Below are 17899 nucleotides of genomic sequence, written 5' to 3'. Positions count from 1 at the left end.
AGTGGGACAGGAAGGGGTCGGGAGACAAAGGGCAAGAGTAGAGGGAGAAAGAGACTGAGAACATAAAGAGGGGCCCAATGAGGGAGCAGCTGGAAAGCCATGCCTCCAGGAACATTCTTTTCTCACAATGGAGGCCTTCTCTCCCTTCGCCTGCACTCAGGTTCCCCTGGTTAGGGCAGTATCTGTGTTTCTCTCCCTCCCACCAGGCCGGGCCCCAGGAAAGCAGGGCTAGGGTGAGCTCATGGCTGGGGCAGGGCAGCAGCCCTGCAGCTGCACTCAGGCTCGGGCTCCGCTCAAAGGGAGCACCTGACCACCACACAGCATAGCAGCGCTGGGGTAGATGGCACTGCAATTGCCATTTCAAGGGTCCCAGACACTCGTGTGTGTGCGCGCGTGCGCGTAAGTCACCAGGTTGTCTGGAACAACCCCAACAACTCTAGCTTCAGCCACTGAGCTAGTTTTCCTAGGTTAGATGCCCAGTTTCTTTTTGACCATTACAAACAGTATGTGCCTCACCCACACGTAGTGTGAGGGGGTTCAGGCAAGAGCTGAGGAGTGGCAGGTGTGCCTGAGGGGGACAGAGACTGGGAATAGCTGGGTCCCCAGAAGGGAAGACACTATTACAGAGTCAGACCCCAGTCCACAATTTTGCCCCCACTGTGGTTGAAACCATCATCTAAATGTCACAGGAGGGTGGCCTGGGGACTCTGGGACAGATGCTTAGACACCGCCAAGTCTGGGCGGCAGCCCCAGGGAGCGGGAGCCCTCTCTCTGAACAGGGAATCACAGCCTTCCACACCTCACTTCTGGACCCCTTCCTTCTGCCTGACCACTTGAGGGGGCCTCCTGGGAGAGCCGATGCTCAGGGAGCACAGGGAGCTGTTACCTACCATGCTGGGTGCCCAGCAGGCGGTTGAAGACCTCTTTCACCACAATGGGGTTGAGTTTGATGAGCTTTGGCAGAGCCTGGATCACTTCTTTCTACAGAGGCGGGGCAAGCGAGGCAGGTCGGTATGCCCCTCCCACTCTAGACCAACTACCCCATCTGCTCACCCTGGGAGGGGGCGGGGCAAGAAAGCTCCGCCCACTGGCGCTCTCCTCCTCTTGCTTCCTCTGGTCCCTTCAGGGATGAGCTTTCCCCGCAGTACACTGGCCTGACAGCCCCTGCCTCAGCGCTCCCCACCTGAGCCCCTGCTCTGCAGTCACATGCCCCCTGGGCCAGCTCACTGATTCCCCCTGCAAATGGAGTGCGTTTTCGTCACCCTCTTTATATACAAGGTGGTCAAGGCTCACCCAAGCACATGTTTGGGGTGGGGGTGGACTTCCTACATGCTGGGAACAGATCTAACTCCGTGGTTTCACTTAGGCCTCAGGACAGGAGAAAACCACCGCTCAGAGAGGAGACAGTCTTGCTTGAAGCCACCACAGATGAGGCCAAGGCTGAGCTGAGATTGATCCCTGGTCTGACAAGCCCCAGAATATGCTCACAGAACATCTAACATGGATACCCAGTGGCCTGCCGCCTCCAGGTCCCCGCCCTGCCATATCACCAGGGGGGCGTCGCGCATGCAGTTCCATACCTTCTCCAGCCCGTTGAGCACAGGGATGAGGAAGCGGACATCTGGCAGCCGCTTGTGGTAGAGATCCCGGACCCGCTTCACCAGCTCTGGGGAGGGCGGGACTGTAGGCGGAACAAGAAGGCACAGGTATTGGGGGTGGAGGGGGGGGCACTGAGGTGGGGAGAGACTGGTGGGTGTGTGGGACAGAAGGGCAGGAACTAATTCCCTTTCAGAGCAGGAATCCCTGGCCCTCGGTTTCTCGAATGCATCTAACCATACACTGCTCTAAACAGAGAAACTGAGGTCCAAGGATGGGGTGAAACCATTTGGGGACCCAGCAGCTTTAATCCCCAGGTCCCGGGAAGAGGAATTGGGGAAGGTCTGGGCAACGGAGGAAATGGATGACGGACGGGGGTCCCTGTAGGGGCACCTTTGTCTGTGAGGCTGTGCAGACACCTCGTGACCAGCGTCTCTGCCCCCTTGGGGCAGTTTTCCACCAGGAGCAGCAGCTCTGGAGAGTTCATGCCCATTCCTCGGATCTAGACGTGGAGAGGGATGACAGGGAAGGCCTGAGGGAGGGCTAGGTGGTGTGGGCAGGACGAGGGGGCTCAGGGTAAAAACACAGAGGCCCAAGTGTCATGGGCAAGGGGGCTGGGGGGATAGTGGGACTTGGGTACAAACTGGTGACAGAAGATCTTAAAAGTTTTCATTGCTAGAAAAAGAATTTTGATGGATGTTAAGCTTACCGCTGTAACTGTTACACAATATATACATATATTAAATCATTATGTTGTGTACTTCAAATACGTTAATTTCATCTCAATAAGATGGGGGAAAGGCTGGTGACAGGGCTCTGAGACAGGGAAACCTGGGGGAAGCGGGAGAGGGAGGGCAAAGGTATCTTGGTCTCTTCCACCGTGTCACACGGATACACTTCCTGCAGCTCTTGAGCCCACACCAGCACCAGCCTCCTCTGTGCCCTCTAAACATTGTCCTGAGGGAACTGACATGTCTGCCCTTTAGGGGTCACACTCCGGGGGGCTCACCGTGAGGACGGGGAGAAGAATCTGCTCCCTCCTCTCAGTGACACATTACCCCCATGTTATAGGACAGGACATGGTTGGTTCTGGGTGGCAGGCATGTGGAAATTAAGAAACTATACTCTCCTTTTGATTGTTGAAAAATTTCCATAATAAAAATACATCAGGGCAGAGATATAAAAAAAGTTTTAAATCCAGCTGCTTGCAGGGGAGAAGGAGGGTGGGGGGAGGTGGAAGAGGGTACAGGAGGATAAATGGTGATGGAGGGAGACTTGGGGTGGGGAACACACAATCCAGTGTACAATGTGTTGTAGGATTTTACACCTGAAACCTATACAATTTTGTTAACCACCCCAATAAATACAATTTTTAAAAATCCAGCTGCAATTGGCAGGACATATATTACGGATTTCAGGTGCCAATTTGCAACTGCGTTGCCTCTTGTGGGTGCCCCTGTGGCTCCAGAGGCAGGGCAGATTTAGCTCATAAATGATATGGGTGACGTGTTTACACAGAATCCCTACAAGCTCAGGGAACTGCCAGTCCCATGTTTACTGAAGGGGTGCAAGTTCGCACTGTGAGGCAGAATGAACCCAGCTCTGTCTGACTCCAGGCTCTTAACTGCGGGGCTACAGCTGTCTTCTCATGAGTGATGGACATCTAGACGACCCACAAGCTAAAGAGCAGCTCTGCCTGGAGTGACAAACCTTAGTGCTTAGCTCACACAGAGGTGGTGATACCAGGGTAGGGGCTGGAGTTAGGGACTCAGCCCTGCCCATGACGAACAGAGCCTGGTGAGCTCAGGGGCCTCACCGGCTGTTCGATGACCCTCAGCACCGTCCGCTTGATGTCAGCGATGGCCTCAGTGTACACAGCTGCCAGTTCGTGGATCAGCTTGTGGTTCTGAGGCAGGAGGGCCAGGTAGAGGTACAGGCACTGCTTTACTGTCTCGTCGGTCCAGGGCGCTGCCACCTCTGATGGGGCAGGGGACAGGGTCAGGCTGGCCCCACTCTTCTCCCAACCCCTTCCCATCCTCCGTGTCTGCTCCTTGGGGCGGGGGGGGGGGGGGCACCGAAGGGGGTTGGGACTGGAAGCACTCAGCTCTAGGGCTGGAAACCAGTCACCAGGAAAATGGGCTGGGACCAGGCCTGCTCCCCCTTCAGAAGCCTCTGCACTGAGCCCCCACCTTGTCTCTTCTGACCACCAATCCTCAGTGCAGCCAGGTCCTTCTCAAGCGCAGTCCTGCCCCTGCCCCTTTCCTGCTCGGAGCCCCCAGCCCCCATGACTGCCCTGTGCCCATGGGACAAATCCCCAGGCCCCCTGGGGTGCCCCTGCTCTGGGGCACCCTGCTCCTGTCACAACCTACTTCTGACAGCTCCCCCCACTCCCCTCAACCCGAGCCCTCACTTTGGAGCCTCTGCAGCTCCTTCGCCTGGAACGCCACCGCCCAGCTTCTCTTCCTGTGACAGGCATCCCCTGGGCCTCATGCAGCCAGTTTCTCTCCTGGGACATCTCCCGGGAGCCCAGCAGTCCCAGGGTTCTTGTGCTCCCAAGAGGCCATATGCTTCCCTCCACAGCCTGAACTTTCCAATCTAATGGTTCATTTCCTTGGGGCCAGGTCTCCCCATCTTAACTTTGAGAGATCCAGGGCTTTGCTGAGGGAACGAGCCTGCGATGATCCCTCCTGATCCTTCCTGAAGCCCCATCATGGGCTAGCTCTCCTACCTCCAGCCCTCAGCCCAACTGTCCCCTCCTCCAGGTCACTCTCCCCGACCCCGCAGGCTGGGTCAGGCATCCCTCCGGGCTTATGAAGCCCCTTGGTTTCACTGTCCTGGACCTCCTGGTTCTGGTTATTACTGTCTGGCTGCAGGCTTCCCCAGCAGACTGGGCAGGGCCCAGCATGGGCTTAGTACACATCTGATGAATCTGCACCAAACCTGTGTCCTTGTCGGCTCCAAACAGCACTGATGGCGGGTTGGGGTGGACCAAGAGCTGCAGGTAGTTGAGGGCAAATTTCTCCACATACTCTCGCAGCTGCTCCTTCTCATACATGCGCTTGATGAACAGCAGTGCCTGGGAACGCACCTGAGGGGAGTGGCAGCAAGCTGGCCACGGGGGACACAGCTGCTCCGAGCGCAGCAGCACCCATGTGAACAAGCCCACTCTTGAGAAAGGCCAGGCCCCGCTGAGTTACCCGTGCCCAAGGCTGGGGACCCACTCAGGCCCCACGTCGCCTCACCATCTACCTGCAAAGCTCCACCTCCCATCATTTCTCGCCTTGCTTGCTATGTGCCAACCAGAATGAGCGTGCCTCAGTTTCTCAAAAGTGACAGCACTGTCCCTGGCTTTGAGAATTGACACAAAGGCTCCCACTGCTTGGAATGCCTATCACTGGCGATATCCTGTTTCACCCTGACATCCTCTGCTGGCAGCCACAAGGACTGGTCCTGTGCACTGCTTTGTCCGCAGCAGCGCCACAGGGCTGACCAAAGCAACCAGCGAGGGTCTGCTTAATGAATGGTAGCATGACACCAGAAAAGGAGCTGGTAAGAGGCTGCGGCAGGGGCATTCCACCTACTCCGCGTTTCAGGTCCTGGCTCACATGCCCTCCTTCAACTGCCTCCCTGCCCACCCCCCACAAGAGGGGTCAGGGCTCCCAGCTACAGGCACTGCTCCAATCCTCAGTGTCCTCACTGCCTGCTGATAGGTCACATTGCTCCTGTCCTGGTCAGCGTCCCGGGTCCCAGCACAGCTCCAGACTGTAAGAGGAGCTCACTGACTTGGTGGACTAAGAGCGAGAATGGGACCGCCTTTCCCGGGAGGGTGAGTGCACATGTGTGTATACTCTAAGCAGCTTCATGACATCATAAATGGAAAAAAACCCACACCCAAACACTGATGCAAAAAAGGCACCTTCCTAGGGACTGTGGCAAACCAGGCTGGTTAGTCAGGACAGGAAGGCTTGCAGGTAGCCCAGCAGGGGACAGTGGGGAGTCACCTTGTCCTTCTCATGGGAGCTGAGGTCTAGCAGGACATGCAGGTACTGAAACTGGCGGGACGGGCGCTTGAAAATCAGGTCTCGAAGAGTGGACATACCCAGGTAGGTGCGACTCTGCAGCAGGAGGGAGGGGACCAGAGCTCAAGCCGCCTGCACTGAGCTTCTGGGATGTTCCCCTGCCTTGCTCAGGTCTGGTCCTGTCCTCACAGAACCCCTTCCACCAGGTCTAGGCTGTGTGCCCCTCAGACCCCACACAGGGCTGCCCCCCGCCACAGGCTGCCGCGAGCAGGGCTCCCACCAGCACCACGATGCTGCGAAGCTGGGCACAGAGGGAGCTCTGCTGCCCTGCCTCACCTCGTCCTCGCAGTACTTGCGAATCACCTCCAGGGCACTCTCTGTGATCAGTGGTGCCTCCAGTACAACCTTGGTGAAGATCCTGTCAGAGAGAGGGACAGGGACCGGCTGCAGAGAGGTCACTCAAACCTGGTGCCAGAGCTTGGAGGGGAACAGAGCCGGGTTCAAACGCTGCCAGCTGGGTGCCCTGGGCAGACTTCACCTCTCTGAAACTCTGTTTCTCCCCTTTGTCAACTGGGGACTCCTACTTCTGCTCATGTACAGCAACAGGAGGGATGACGGCAGTGCAAGGCGGTTGCTATTTTAGATATGGTGGCCACAAAAGAGATAACATTTGAGTCAACACAGGTGGGAGAGAAGGAGCAGCCATGCCGTGAAGGGAGGGCATTCCAAGTAGAGAGAACAGTAAGTACCAAGCCCTGAACTTGGCATGTTTGAGGAACAGAAGACAGAAGGCCAGTGTGGTTAAACTCTGGGGGCAGCAAGGAGCAGAAGGGCAAAAAAAGAGTCTAAAGAGGTAGGAAGGGATTGGATTCCACAGGGCCTCAGAGTGCAGAAAGGAGCTTGCAACTTATCCAAGAGGAATGGAGAACCGGGAAGGCTTTCGGGGGAAGACAGATTTACATTATGAAATGTCACCTGGTGCTGTGTGCTGAATGGATAGATAAATCGGAGGCCGAGGACAAAGAGGAAGGTACAGAACCAGTTTAGGCAAAAGATGGGGATGGAGTCAACACTCCAAAGAAGCCTACGAGGCAGGCACCATTATTTACAGATGAGAAAACAGAGGCCCAGAGGGTGAGTGACACAGGTCAGTCAGTCAGAGAGCAAACAGCAGAGCTAGGGGTCAAGCCCAGGGTGTGTGACCTAGAGCCCACACTGAGCTACCTCGTTCGGGCCTCCAGCCAGTGGGGAGAAACGAGACACAGGACGGGCACATGGAGGACTGACTTGGATGGTGATGAAGAGGGCAATGGTCAGGAACCAGGAAGACAAGGCAGGGCAATGGAGGGGGACATTTGGGGACAGGAGGGTGCAGGGCCGACCCCTCACCCATCCTTCTGGTCTGGCTTTTCCTGCAGGCCGGAGAGCAGGCGGATGAGGCAGTCCTCATACTTGTCCAGGGTGCCCGAGGCACCAGCTGCGAGGTAGGCGTTGTACTCCTGGTAGAGCCAGGCGAAGGCCAGGTCCAGGCGCGCCCGCACGTCCTCCAGGATGAAGGACAGGACCTCAGCCTTCAGGCCCGAGTCGAACTGTGTCACGAGGCTGGCCAGGATCTTTACGCGTACCTGATAGGACAGAGTCAGCGTGGAGGTGTGCAACCCCAGGCACCCCGTGATCATGCAGTGAAATGTCTCCTGCCCAGGCTCAGAGAACCCCAATGTAGACCTGCTATTAAGTGAGAAAGGCAAGCTGGAGAACCTTATGTCCAGTAGGTCCCATTTGTGGGGGTAAAGGGGGGAATGAAAAGAGAGAAAAAAATCAATCATCACAGAATAAAACCAGGAGTAGTTCTCATACACTTAAATACACAAAAATATCTTGAGGGTCCTGGCCGGTTCGCTCACTGGTAGAGCGTCAGCCCAGTGTGTGGAAGTCCCAGGTTTGATTCACAGCCAGCACACATAGGAGAAGCACCCATCTGCTTCTCCACTCTTCCTCTTCTCCTTTCTCTTTATCTGTCTCTTCCCCTCCTGCAGCCAAGGCTCCATTGGAGCAAAGTTGGCCTGGGAGCTAAGGATGGCTCCATGGCCTCCGCCTCAAGCACCAGAATGGCTCCAGTTGCAACACAGCAATGGCCTAGATGGGCAAAGCATCGCCCCCTGGTGGGCATGCCGGGTGGGTGCACACGGGAGTCTGGTTCTCTGCCTCCTGGCTTCTCATTTCAGAAAAAATACAAAAAAACCCAAACAAAAAAGATCTTGAAGAAAGTCCTGCCTAGTTAGCTCAGGTGGTTAAGTGGTGTCCCAAAACAACAAAGGTTGCAGGTTCAATCCCCAGTCAGGGCACACACACAGGAGCAACCAATGAATGCACAACTGAGTGGAACAAATGAATGCTTCCCTTCCTCCCTCCCTTCTTTCTCTCTTCCTCTCTATTTTTAAGTTTTTTATTTTTATTTTTTTCGAAGAGTTTTTTTTTTTTTTATTCATTTTAGAGAGGAGAGGGAGAGACGGAGAGAGAGAGACATAGAGAGAGAAGGGAAGAAGGAGCTGGAAGCATCAACTCCCATATGTGCTTTGACCAGGCAAGCCCAGGGTTTCAAACCAGCGACCTCAGCATGCCTGGTCAAAGCTTTATTCACTGCGCCACCACAGGCCAGGTTCTTGTCTTTAAAAAAAGAAAAGAAAAAAAAAAGCCCTGGCTGGATAGCTTGGCTGGAGTGTTGTCATGGAGAACAGAAGTTCCTGGTTCAATTCCCTGATCAAGGCACATACAGCAGCAGCTCAATGTTTGTCTCTCCCTGCCTCTCTCTCTCAAAAATAAAAAATTTAAAAAAAATCTTGAAGAATTTCCCTAAGTTGTACATTGGTCATCTGTGGGGAAGGGAATGGGACGCAGATAAGTCTATAGCCTTAAAATATTTTTTAACTGAGTATGTACGTTAATTAATTAAAAATAAACTTCAGAAAATGGGAAAAGCCACCTTCGTGATCAGTCTCTCCACTGCCAGGATGAGTATGAGAACAAAAACAATGCTAACCCCATAGAAGACCACAACAGCAGCCTTCACCATGGGCCCATCCCTGCAGCCAGCTGGTGCTGAGCGAACACACATGTGGGCCCAGCACTTCCTGTTCCCATCACCTGCATGGAACTGCTACCATCGCTTCCATCTGAGGGAGGAGGACAGAACTGAGGCCCGGACAAGTAACTGGCTCCAGGCCCTGAGTGACTGAGCTGGGAATTAGAGCCAGGGAGGGGCCGTCTCTCCACTGACGTAGGCTCTGGGAGAGGGACTGGAAAGGTGGACTTGGGCAGGGCGGGGCACACCTGGGCCGCCCCGCTGCAGGCCACAGCCTTCTCGGCCCGCAGGATCCGCTTCACAGCGCCCAGCTTCATGGCCTCAACCTGGGCGTCGGTCAGGGGCTTCAGTACATCGCTCAGACGGAAGATTTTCTTGCGCCCTCCGGCACCTGCCAGCCTATGTGGGAGTTGGAAGAGACACAGAGACTCAGAACATCCTTTCTGGAGCTCAGGCCCCCCTGGGGACTCTCCAGGCCATCGAGAGACACCCACACACACACACAGGCTCCCTAACTGCTCCCTGACTGAGGAATGGCAGGGCACACAATGAGAAGGCAGAGAATGCTATCTTGTTTTGATAAAGGGTGTCTCAGGGAGAGCAGTTATGATGAGACAACGAGGAAGTGGAGATCTGAATGAAGAGAGGAGACAAGATGCACAAATTCTAGGCAGATGGACCAGGAAGTGCAAAGGCCTTCAAGTGGAAACCTGTTTGGCTGTTCAAGAAATACCAAGAGGGGAAAAAAAGAAATGCACCCCCATGTTTATGGCAGCATTGGTCACAATAGCGAAGATCTGGAAACAGCCCAAGTGTCTGTCCGTCAGTGGACGAATGGATTAAAAAGCAGTGGTACATATATACAAGAGAATACTATGGGGCCATGAAAAAGAAGGAAATTATTACCTTTGCAACAACATGGATGGACATGGAAACTATTATGTTAAGTGAAATAAGCCAGGCAGAGAAAGAAAAATATGTGATCTCACTCATTTGAGGAATCCAAGGAACAGTGTGAACTGCGGAATGGAATTAAACCTGAAGGGAAGGGGGGAGGGAGTTGTAGGGAAGGGGGACAAGGGAGATGTTTAGGGGAATATGGGGGAGGGCGGATGCATTCAGAGAGATACTAGAATCTATATAAACACAATAAATTAAATTAAAGAAAAATACCAAGAGGGAAGCAGTGGGCTTGGAGAGGCAGCAGATCAGGCATGGCCCCCTGACTGGATACTGGGTAGGAACAGGCTGGATTTGGGGTCTGTGTGTGAGGATGGTAGTAACGACAACAGTGATGGTCACAACCAGCAGCACTTGGACATGTTAGGTACCATCATCTCTCTCAACCCTAAAAGGTAATTATCTAACCACAAATGAAAATCTAATTCCCTCTTGATCCTTAGAGACAGATGCTATTATCCCAACTTTACATGTAAAGGAATTCTTTTTTTTATTATTATTATTATTTTTTTTTTTTTGCATTTTTCTGAAGCTGGAAACAGGGAGAGACAGTCAGACAGACTCCCGCATGCGCCCGACCGGGATCCACCCGGCACGCCCACCATGGGGCAACGCTCTGTCTACCAGGGGGCAATGCTCTGCCCATCCTGGGCGTCGCCATGTTGCGACCAGAGCCACTCTAGCGCCTGGGGCAGAGGCCAAGGAGCCATCCCCAGCGCCCGGGCCATCTTTGCTCCAATGGAGCCTTGGCTGCGGGAGGGGAAGAGAGAGACAGAGAGGAAGGCGCGGCGGAGGGGTGGAGAAGCAAATGGGCGCTTCTCCTGTGTGCCCTGGCCGGGAATCGAACCCGGGTCCTCCGCACGCTAGGCCGACGCTCTACCGCTGAGCCAACCGGCCAGGGCCTGTAAAGGAATTCTTTTATGTAAAAGAAAACAACTAAGGATTAGTGGTGATAGCACTGACTCTGGAATAAGAAAGACCCTTGTCTTGACCTATCTTTCTGTTTCTCTCTCTCTATCACACACGCATGCACACACACACAGGCACACACAGAAGCAGGCTCCTGGTCTTATACCAGCACCGGCAGGGGGACTCACCGGGGCTGCGTTACAGGGATGATGGGCTCTGGCCTTCTCTTAGCCTGGGGTGCCTCCTCCTCCAGGGTGGACATGGAGCTAAGAGAGCCCACCACCGAGATGGCCTGGCCCTGGGCTGACAGGCGTCGCTTGATGAGGACGCTCTCAGGCTTCACCACCTTCTCCTCCTTGGGCTCCTCCTTGCACTGTTTGGTCTGCTCCACACCTGGCAGGGACGTAGCAAATGGACTCCAGGAATCAGACCCATGTGCTCCCACCTAACGACCTCTATTCTAAGCCGTGTACACACAAAACTCATTTAAATCTGCAAAGCGCATCTCTGAAACAGGTCCGCTCTCGATCGCTTTGCAACGCAAAAAGTGAGGCTCCAACTAGACATGCCATTCACTGCTGGAGGGGGCAGCTAATGGGACAGCCACTTTGGAAGGCTGATGAGCACTATCTAATGGCAACAAACATACCCTAGCACATGACCCAACAATTCCACTCTTGGTATATAGTCAAGATAAATGAGGGCACATGTGCATCAAAACACTTATATACAAATATTCATAGCAGTTTTATTCACAACAGCCCAAAACTAGAAACAACCCACAGGTCCATCAAAAGGAGGGTGGGTAAACACCCAAGGGAATAATACTGAGCAAGAAAGAAAACTACTGGTCCACACAACAACATGGATGAATCTCAAAAACATCTGTTGAACAGATGAAGCCAGACTCTATGATGTTGTTTATATGAAGTTCAACGCTAGAAAAAAGGAATCTATGGAGGCAGAAACCAGCATGGTGATTATCTCTGGAGGTAGGATGTGTGAGTGTGACCTGAAGGGAGCAGGAGGAACTTTGGGGAGCAGTAGAAATGTCTATCGCTTCACACTAGATCTTCATCTGGGTGGTAGTTGCACTGGCGTCTTCACTTTGTGAAAATTCACTAAGGTGTACACTTACGAGTTGTGTTTCATTGTATATAATTTGTACTGCTGAAACGGGGAAACATCTGAGGCTCAGAGAGGTTAAGAAACTTGGCCAAAGTCACAGTTACTGAGTGGCTGAGACAGTTTGGTTCAACTTGGACCTCAAATCCAGGACTGTTGGATTTTAAAGTCCAGGGCCTACAATACTGAGCACTCAATAAATCTATGAGACCTGTAATTACTGACATCTAAAGTCTCATGTGATTCTTATTTGCACCACCATGAGCAGGGGCTCTTCCAGTAAGGAGAACCCAGTAGGCACAGTGCCAACCCCTGGCTGGGTCAGCTCCAAGCGACACTCACCTGGCCCCAGTCCTGCGGCCGTCATCTGTGTAGCCATGAGCCGAGCCAGATGCTTGATCTGGGCTTCGGTGCCTGCCGACTCCACCGGGGTATAGATGGCTTGGAAGGAGGCAGGCATGGTCTCAGGTAGGTACACCATGCTGATGAGGACCTGTGGGGTGCCCGGGAAGGGAAGCCTTTCCTTACTGATCTGACAGGCATGGGCTCCATGCCTGGGCCCCTGGGGAAATGGCAGTGATGGGGACAGACCCGGGCCTGCTCCCACAGAGCTCAGACTCCGAGGGAAGTCAGAGAGAAAACGAGGCATGATGCAGTGTGGTGCCTGACGGGGAAGGAAAAGGGGGCCGTGAGACACATCAGGGTCAGCGACGGCTTTGGCTCCCTGGGGACTGGCACTTAGATTGAGAACTGAGAGGAGGGCAAGAACCAGGCTGGCAAAGGGTGAAGTCTTGCTGTGGGACCAACATATGCATTCCAGGCACAGGAACAGCCTGGGTAAAGACTAAGAGGCCGTAGAGCTGGCACCCTGCCCAGAGAGTGGAAGGAGGTTCGGTGAAGAGTACAGTATGGACCAGAAATTGAAAGAAAAACTCAGAAGGAAATTGAAAAGAGGAAGGTACAGGGGGGATAAATGGTGATGGAGGGAGACCTGACCTGGGATGGGGAACAGGCAACACAGGGTACAGGTGATGTGCTGTACAACTGGGCACCTGAAACCTATATAATTTTGTTAACCAGTGTCACCTCAATAAATTCAATAAAAATGAAAAAAAAAGTCTATATCCTAACAGAGCATATTCACGTCTGTCAGGTAATGGTAAAATAAAGGATAATTTCAAACTAGTGAGTTTGAAAGTTTAAACCTAAAAGTTTAAATGCGTACTCTAAATAATAAAATAATTACAACAGAAGGTTAATGAGTTTCATAATTATAAATTAAAACATGTGGGATACAGCCAAAATGATACTTAAATGGGAAATCAGATCCTTAAATGCTTGTATTAGAAAAGGAGACAGAAAACTAATAAGCCAAGCATTTAACTTAAAACTTTGGGGGGCCTGACCAGGTGGTGGCGCAGTGGATAGAGCGTTGGACTGGGATGCGGAGGACCCAGGTTCGAGACACCAAGGTTGTCGCCAGCTTGAGCGTGGGCTCATCTGGTTTGAGCAAGGCTCACCAGCTTGAGCCCAAGGTCTCTGGCTTGAGTAAGGGGTCACTCGGTCTGCTGTAGCCCCACAGTCAAGGCACATATGAGAAAGCAATCAATGAACAACTAAAGTGCCAAATGAAAAACTGATGATTGATGCTTCTCATCTCTCCGTTCCTGTCTGTCTGTCCCTATCTATCCCTCTCTCTAACTCTCTCTCTGTCTCTGTAAAAACAAACAAACAAACAAAACAAGTCTGGGGGGAAAATGCATTCAAAGAAAGTTCAGAAGAGAAATAAAAACAGGAAAACAAGGAGGGAGGGAGGGAGGAAAAGAGAGAGACAAAGAGGGAGGAAGGAAGAGAAGGAGGGAGGGAGGGAGGAAGGAAGGAGAAAAAAGAAAAGAAAAAAAAAGAAAAAGAAAGGCAACAGTCAACAGTCTGCAGCCATCCCACCCTGAACGCGCCCGACCTCATTCGTCTGATCTCGGAAGCAAAGTAGGGCTGGGCCTGGTTAGTACTTGGATGGGAGAATATCAACAAAACTTAAGAGCCAGTTCTTAGAATCACTAAAAACAAGCAAATCTGTGGCAAGATTGAACTAAAAAAAAGAGAGAGAAAAGAAGAGTAAGGTCACAGTACTAGGGAGAACAGAGCAGCACATTACTATAGAGACAGTAAGTAGTATAAAAGTACAAGAATCCTATAGACAACGTCACACCAATAATTTGAAAAGGACCATTTCCCAGAGTGTGATGAGGAGACACAGACAAGGTATGAGTTCATGGGAGCCAAATCAGACAGGGCCTAAGGCAAGCTGAATTTAAGTTTTATCTACAAGGAAGCAGGGCCATGGCAGGGCTGGAGCAGGGAAGCACTGGGGCCTGTACTTTAGAAAGATGCCGGTGGCGCCACAGGCAATGGAGCCAGAGCCGTGAAAGGGACCGGGAAGGGGCCTGTGGACGAAGAGGGGAAGGATTGGGGGGAGGCAAAGAATCAACTCCCAGGTTTCTGGTCTGGAAACCAGGAGGCAGGTGTGCCAGGAAAACCAGGGGGCCGCGGGCCTGAGGAACGCACAGAGAAACCTCAAGTTTAGTTCTCGGCACGGTGAGCCGAAGGCACCCGTGGAACACCCCAGAGGGAACAATGCAGCAGATGGCTGACCGCCGGGCCTGCAGCTCACCAAGGAGGTCTGAGCTGGAGAGAAAACTCCTTGCCACCCTCACAACAGAAATGCCACTCCACGCACCCAACAACTACACCTGCAGAGTCCCTGGGCAGACGATGACTGCTGTCAAGCACGGCTTGAAGAGCCATTCTTCCATGAGCACCCAGAATGGCCTGGGTGCTGCTATAGCCAGAGGACGGATGTGAGACCCACTCCCCCCCCCCCCCCCAGCTCTGCAATCAACTCAAACCAACAGTTCTTTCTGCGGAAGAAATCGCTGAGAATTTGGGGAAAATACTGGCCATCCTACCCCCCAGGACTAATCCCACACCACTCAGACTACGTAGCACTCAAGTCATGAGGTTCACTCTCCAATTAACAGACCCACTGCCCCCTTCAAAGGAGAGGAGAGGGTGAGAGTGGGTTAAACGGGAACTGAGACCACCTAAAGGGCTGTTGGGGATGGTGACAAGTGACCCCCTGAAGGAGTAAGGATCAGAGAAGAGGTCCATCCAAGGTTAGGAGTGCCCATGGCCCACACCCTCCCGGCTGAGAACAGAGAGGTGTCAGGACTGACACACCATCTGGACAGATGAAGACCGTGAAGTGGAGGCAGGAAAAGGACTCCAGACCCTTCCTCCCTACCCCATGGGGAATGGCCCCTACCCATCCTTACCAGATTGGCCACGTTGTCAGGTGTCAACAAAGGCTGCAGAAACTCGGCTGTGATGTCTGTGTCTGACTGGCCTGAGATCTGGGCTGAGGCCTTTGAGGTCCCCGATGGGCCTGGTTCCAAGTCCTTGTCCTCGTCGTCTTCCCCTAGGTTGGGCTCTGGGATAGAGAAGGAGACCAGATGCTGGCTCTAGCGAGGCAAGCAGGTCCTCCCTCCTCAGTAGCCCGGGGGGCCCCTGCCGCCAGGCAGCCTCAGCAAACAGGAGCAGTGAAGCGGATGAAGACCTGGACTGTATGCCTGTCTCTACCGTCAAAAGGCCATAAGGCCCTGGACAGTTGATTCAGTGGACAGAGCACTGGCCCCGAGTGCAGATGTCCCAGGTTCGATCTCCAGTCAGGGCACACATGAGAAGTGATCAACTGCTTCTCTCCTCCTCCCTCTCCCCCTTCTTTCCCTCTTCCCCTCTTCCCCTCTTGCAGCCAGTGGCTCGATTTTTTCAAGCATTAGCTCCAGGTGCTGAGGATAGCTTGGCTGATTTGAGCATCGGCCCCAGAAGCGGGTTGCCAGGTAGATCCTGGTCAGGGAGCATGAGGGAGTCTCTCTCAATATCTCCTCTCCTCTCACTTAAAAAAAATAAAGCCCTGGCGAGCTAGCTCAGTGGTAGAGCATCGGCCCAGTGTGTGGATGTCCCGGGTTCGATTCCCTGTCAGGGCACACAGGAGAAGCAACCATCTGCCTCTTCATCCCTCCCCCTTCTCTCTCTCTCTCTCTCTCTCTCTCTCTCTCTTTCTCCCTCCTGCAGCCATGGCTTGATTGGTTCGAGTGCATCAACCCCAGGCTCTGAGGATGGCTCCATGGAGCCTCTGCCTCAGGTGCTAGAAATAGCTCAGTTGCAAGCATAGCCCCAGGGGAGCAGAACATCAACTCCAGACAGGGTTTGCCAGGTGGATCCTGGTCAGGGTGCATGTAGGAGTCTATCTCCCTTCCTCTCACTTGGAAAAAAATAAAATAAAATCAATAAAACAAATAAAAATTAATTAATTAATTAATTAAAAAAAAGAAGGTGGCCATACGACCCTGGGGAACTTACAGCCTCTCCCTAGGCCTCAGTTCTCCTTTGGGAAATGGGAATAAGCCATAGCGGCCCAGGTGATCATACTAAACCCCCTAAAAATGAAAAGGTTAACTAATAATTCCCAGAACTTTATTGTTTAAAAACCTCCATCTTTTTACTAGAGCTGCTCAACTTCACCAGGTTCCAGGAAATGTAAAAACATCTTAATAAGGGCATTTTTGCCTCTATGACTGACAAAAAAAAAAAAAAAAAAGGAAGGGTTGGCAGTGATGGTTGTTGGCAGGGTTATGGACCGTGGAAATGTAAACTGGTACAGGCTTTTAGAAGGCTGAGGAACTGCTTCAGGAGACTGAAGAAACATGATGACTAAATGCATTGGGAGACCCGCATTCAGTTTCTGGTACTATTCTTGTAACTTGTCTGCAACTTCAAAATTAGTTCAAGATGAAAAGTTAAAAGAAATAGAAAAATAAAATTGACGGGCAAAAATAACTTGAAATCACAAAGCTTTTGTCCCACTAGTCACACTACTAGTAATTTGTCCTATGATTAATCACCTATGCAAGCCTATTATATGATAGCAATCTTTATGCTTTAAACAAAGACACACAAATGAAATGTCCATCAACAGGGGACTAGTTAGAATAACCGCACTATTATGCCACCATTAAAAGAATGCAGTAGGTTTCATGTGCAAATACAGAAAGAGCTCCAAGATGTAAATCAAGGTATACAATACTCTGCTTTGTAGGCTTCATTATGGGGAAAGAATAGGTCCCTACCTCACTCCTTATACCAAAATAAATTCCTTATTTTTTAAATGAAAGAATAAAAAACAACGCTTTCATGCATGTTCTAGAGACAAACATGCGTGATTTAAAAAAATTTATGCCCTTGCCAGATAGCTAGGTTGGTTAGAGCAACCAAAGCACAGAGGTTGCCGGTTTGTTCCCCAGTCAGGGCGCACACAGGAACAGATGTTCCAGTCTCTCTCCTGCTCTCTCACTAAAATCAATAAAATAAACACAGAAAAATTTTTTACAGTCATGCCATGGTTGACATTATTGATAAACAATATAACTTTTAAAGTTATATTTTAATATCATTATTATTATTTTTTTAATTGAGAGGTGAAGAAGCAGAGACACTTTCCTGCATGCGCCCCAACTGGGATCCACCTGGCAAGCCCCCCTATGAGGCGATGCTCTGCCCATCTGCAGCCGCTACTCCACTACTTCACAACCGGGCTATTTTAGCACCTGAGGCAAGGTCCTCGTGTCATCTTCGGCACCCAGGGTCAACTTACTTGAGCCATTCGAGTCATAGCTATGGGAGAGGGGGAGAGAGAAAAAGAGAAAGAAAAAAGGGGAGGGGTGGAGAAGCAGATGGTTGCTTCTCCTGTGTGCCCTGTCCGGGAATTGGACCCAGGACTTCCACACGTTGGGCTGACCCACTACTGCTGAGCCAGCCGGCCAGGACCTATTATTCTTTTTATTAAGTGAGCAGAGGAGAGATGGACAGATAGACCCCCACAAGCTCCCTGACCTGGAACCACCGGCATTCCCCGTCTGGGGCCGATGTTTGAATCAACTGAGCTACTGGCTCTGGAGGGGAAGAGAGAGAGAAGGGGGAGAGGGAAGGGCAGAAAAGCAGATGGTTGCTTCTCATGAGTGCCCTGACTGGATATTGAACCCAGCACGTAACTGCATGCCAGGCTGACGTTCTATACACTGAGACAACAGGCCAGGGCCTGATATCATTTATTATGTCATAATTATACAATGTAGTTTATAATAATAGTATT

At 51.9% G+C, this 17899-nt stretch overlaps 1 protein-coding gene across 2 annotated transcripts in view; it reads right to left on the bottom strand.

Moving 5' to 3' along the window:
- SYMPK (symplekin scaffold protein) overlaps positions 1–17899 on the bottom strand; it is a 40066-nt gene that overhangs the window by 6138 nt on the left and 16029 nt on the right. For both annotated transcript variants that reach the window (XM_066271752.1, XM_066271753.1), the window contains exons 10-21: positions 15024–15178; positions 12034–12184; positions 10755–10959; positions 8946–9096; positions 7005–7240; positions 5952–6033; positions 5598–5711; positions 4537–4684; positions 3413–3573; positions 1990–2098; positions 1581–1681; positions 891–981 (exon numbers count right to left, since the gene is read on the bottom strand). In XM_066271752.1, coding sequence (XP_066127849.1) covers positions 891–981; positions 1581–1681; positions 1990–2098; positions 3413–3573; positions 4537–4684; positions 5598–5711; positions 5952–6033; positions 7005–7240; positions 8946–9096; positions 10755–10959; positions 12034–12184; positions 15024–15178 — 1704 coding nt within the window. The remainder of the gene's footprint in view (positions 1–890; positions 982–1580; positions 1682–1989; positions 2099–3412; positions 3574–4536; positions 4685–5597; positions 5712–5951; positions 6034–7004; positions 7241–8945; positions 9097–10754; positions 10960–12033; positions 12185–15023; positions 15179–17899) is intronic.

This window comes from Saccopteryx bilineata, chromosome 3 (genome assembly GCF_036850765.1).
Source record: "Saccopteryx bilineata isolate mSacBil1 chromosome 3, mSacBil1_pri_phased_curated, whole genome shotgun sequence".
NCBI lineage: Eukaryota > Metazoa > Chordata > Mammalia > Chiroptera > Emballonuridae > Saccopteryx > Saccopteryx bilineata.
The sequence above is the reverse complement of the archived record's forward strand: the minus strand, read 5'-3'. Positions and strand labels throughout refer to the sequence as shown.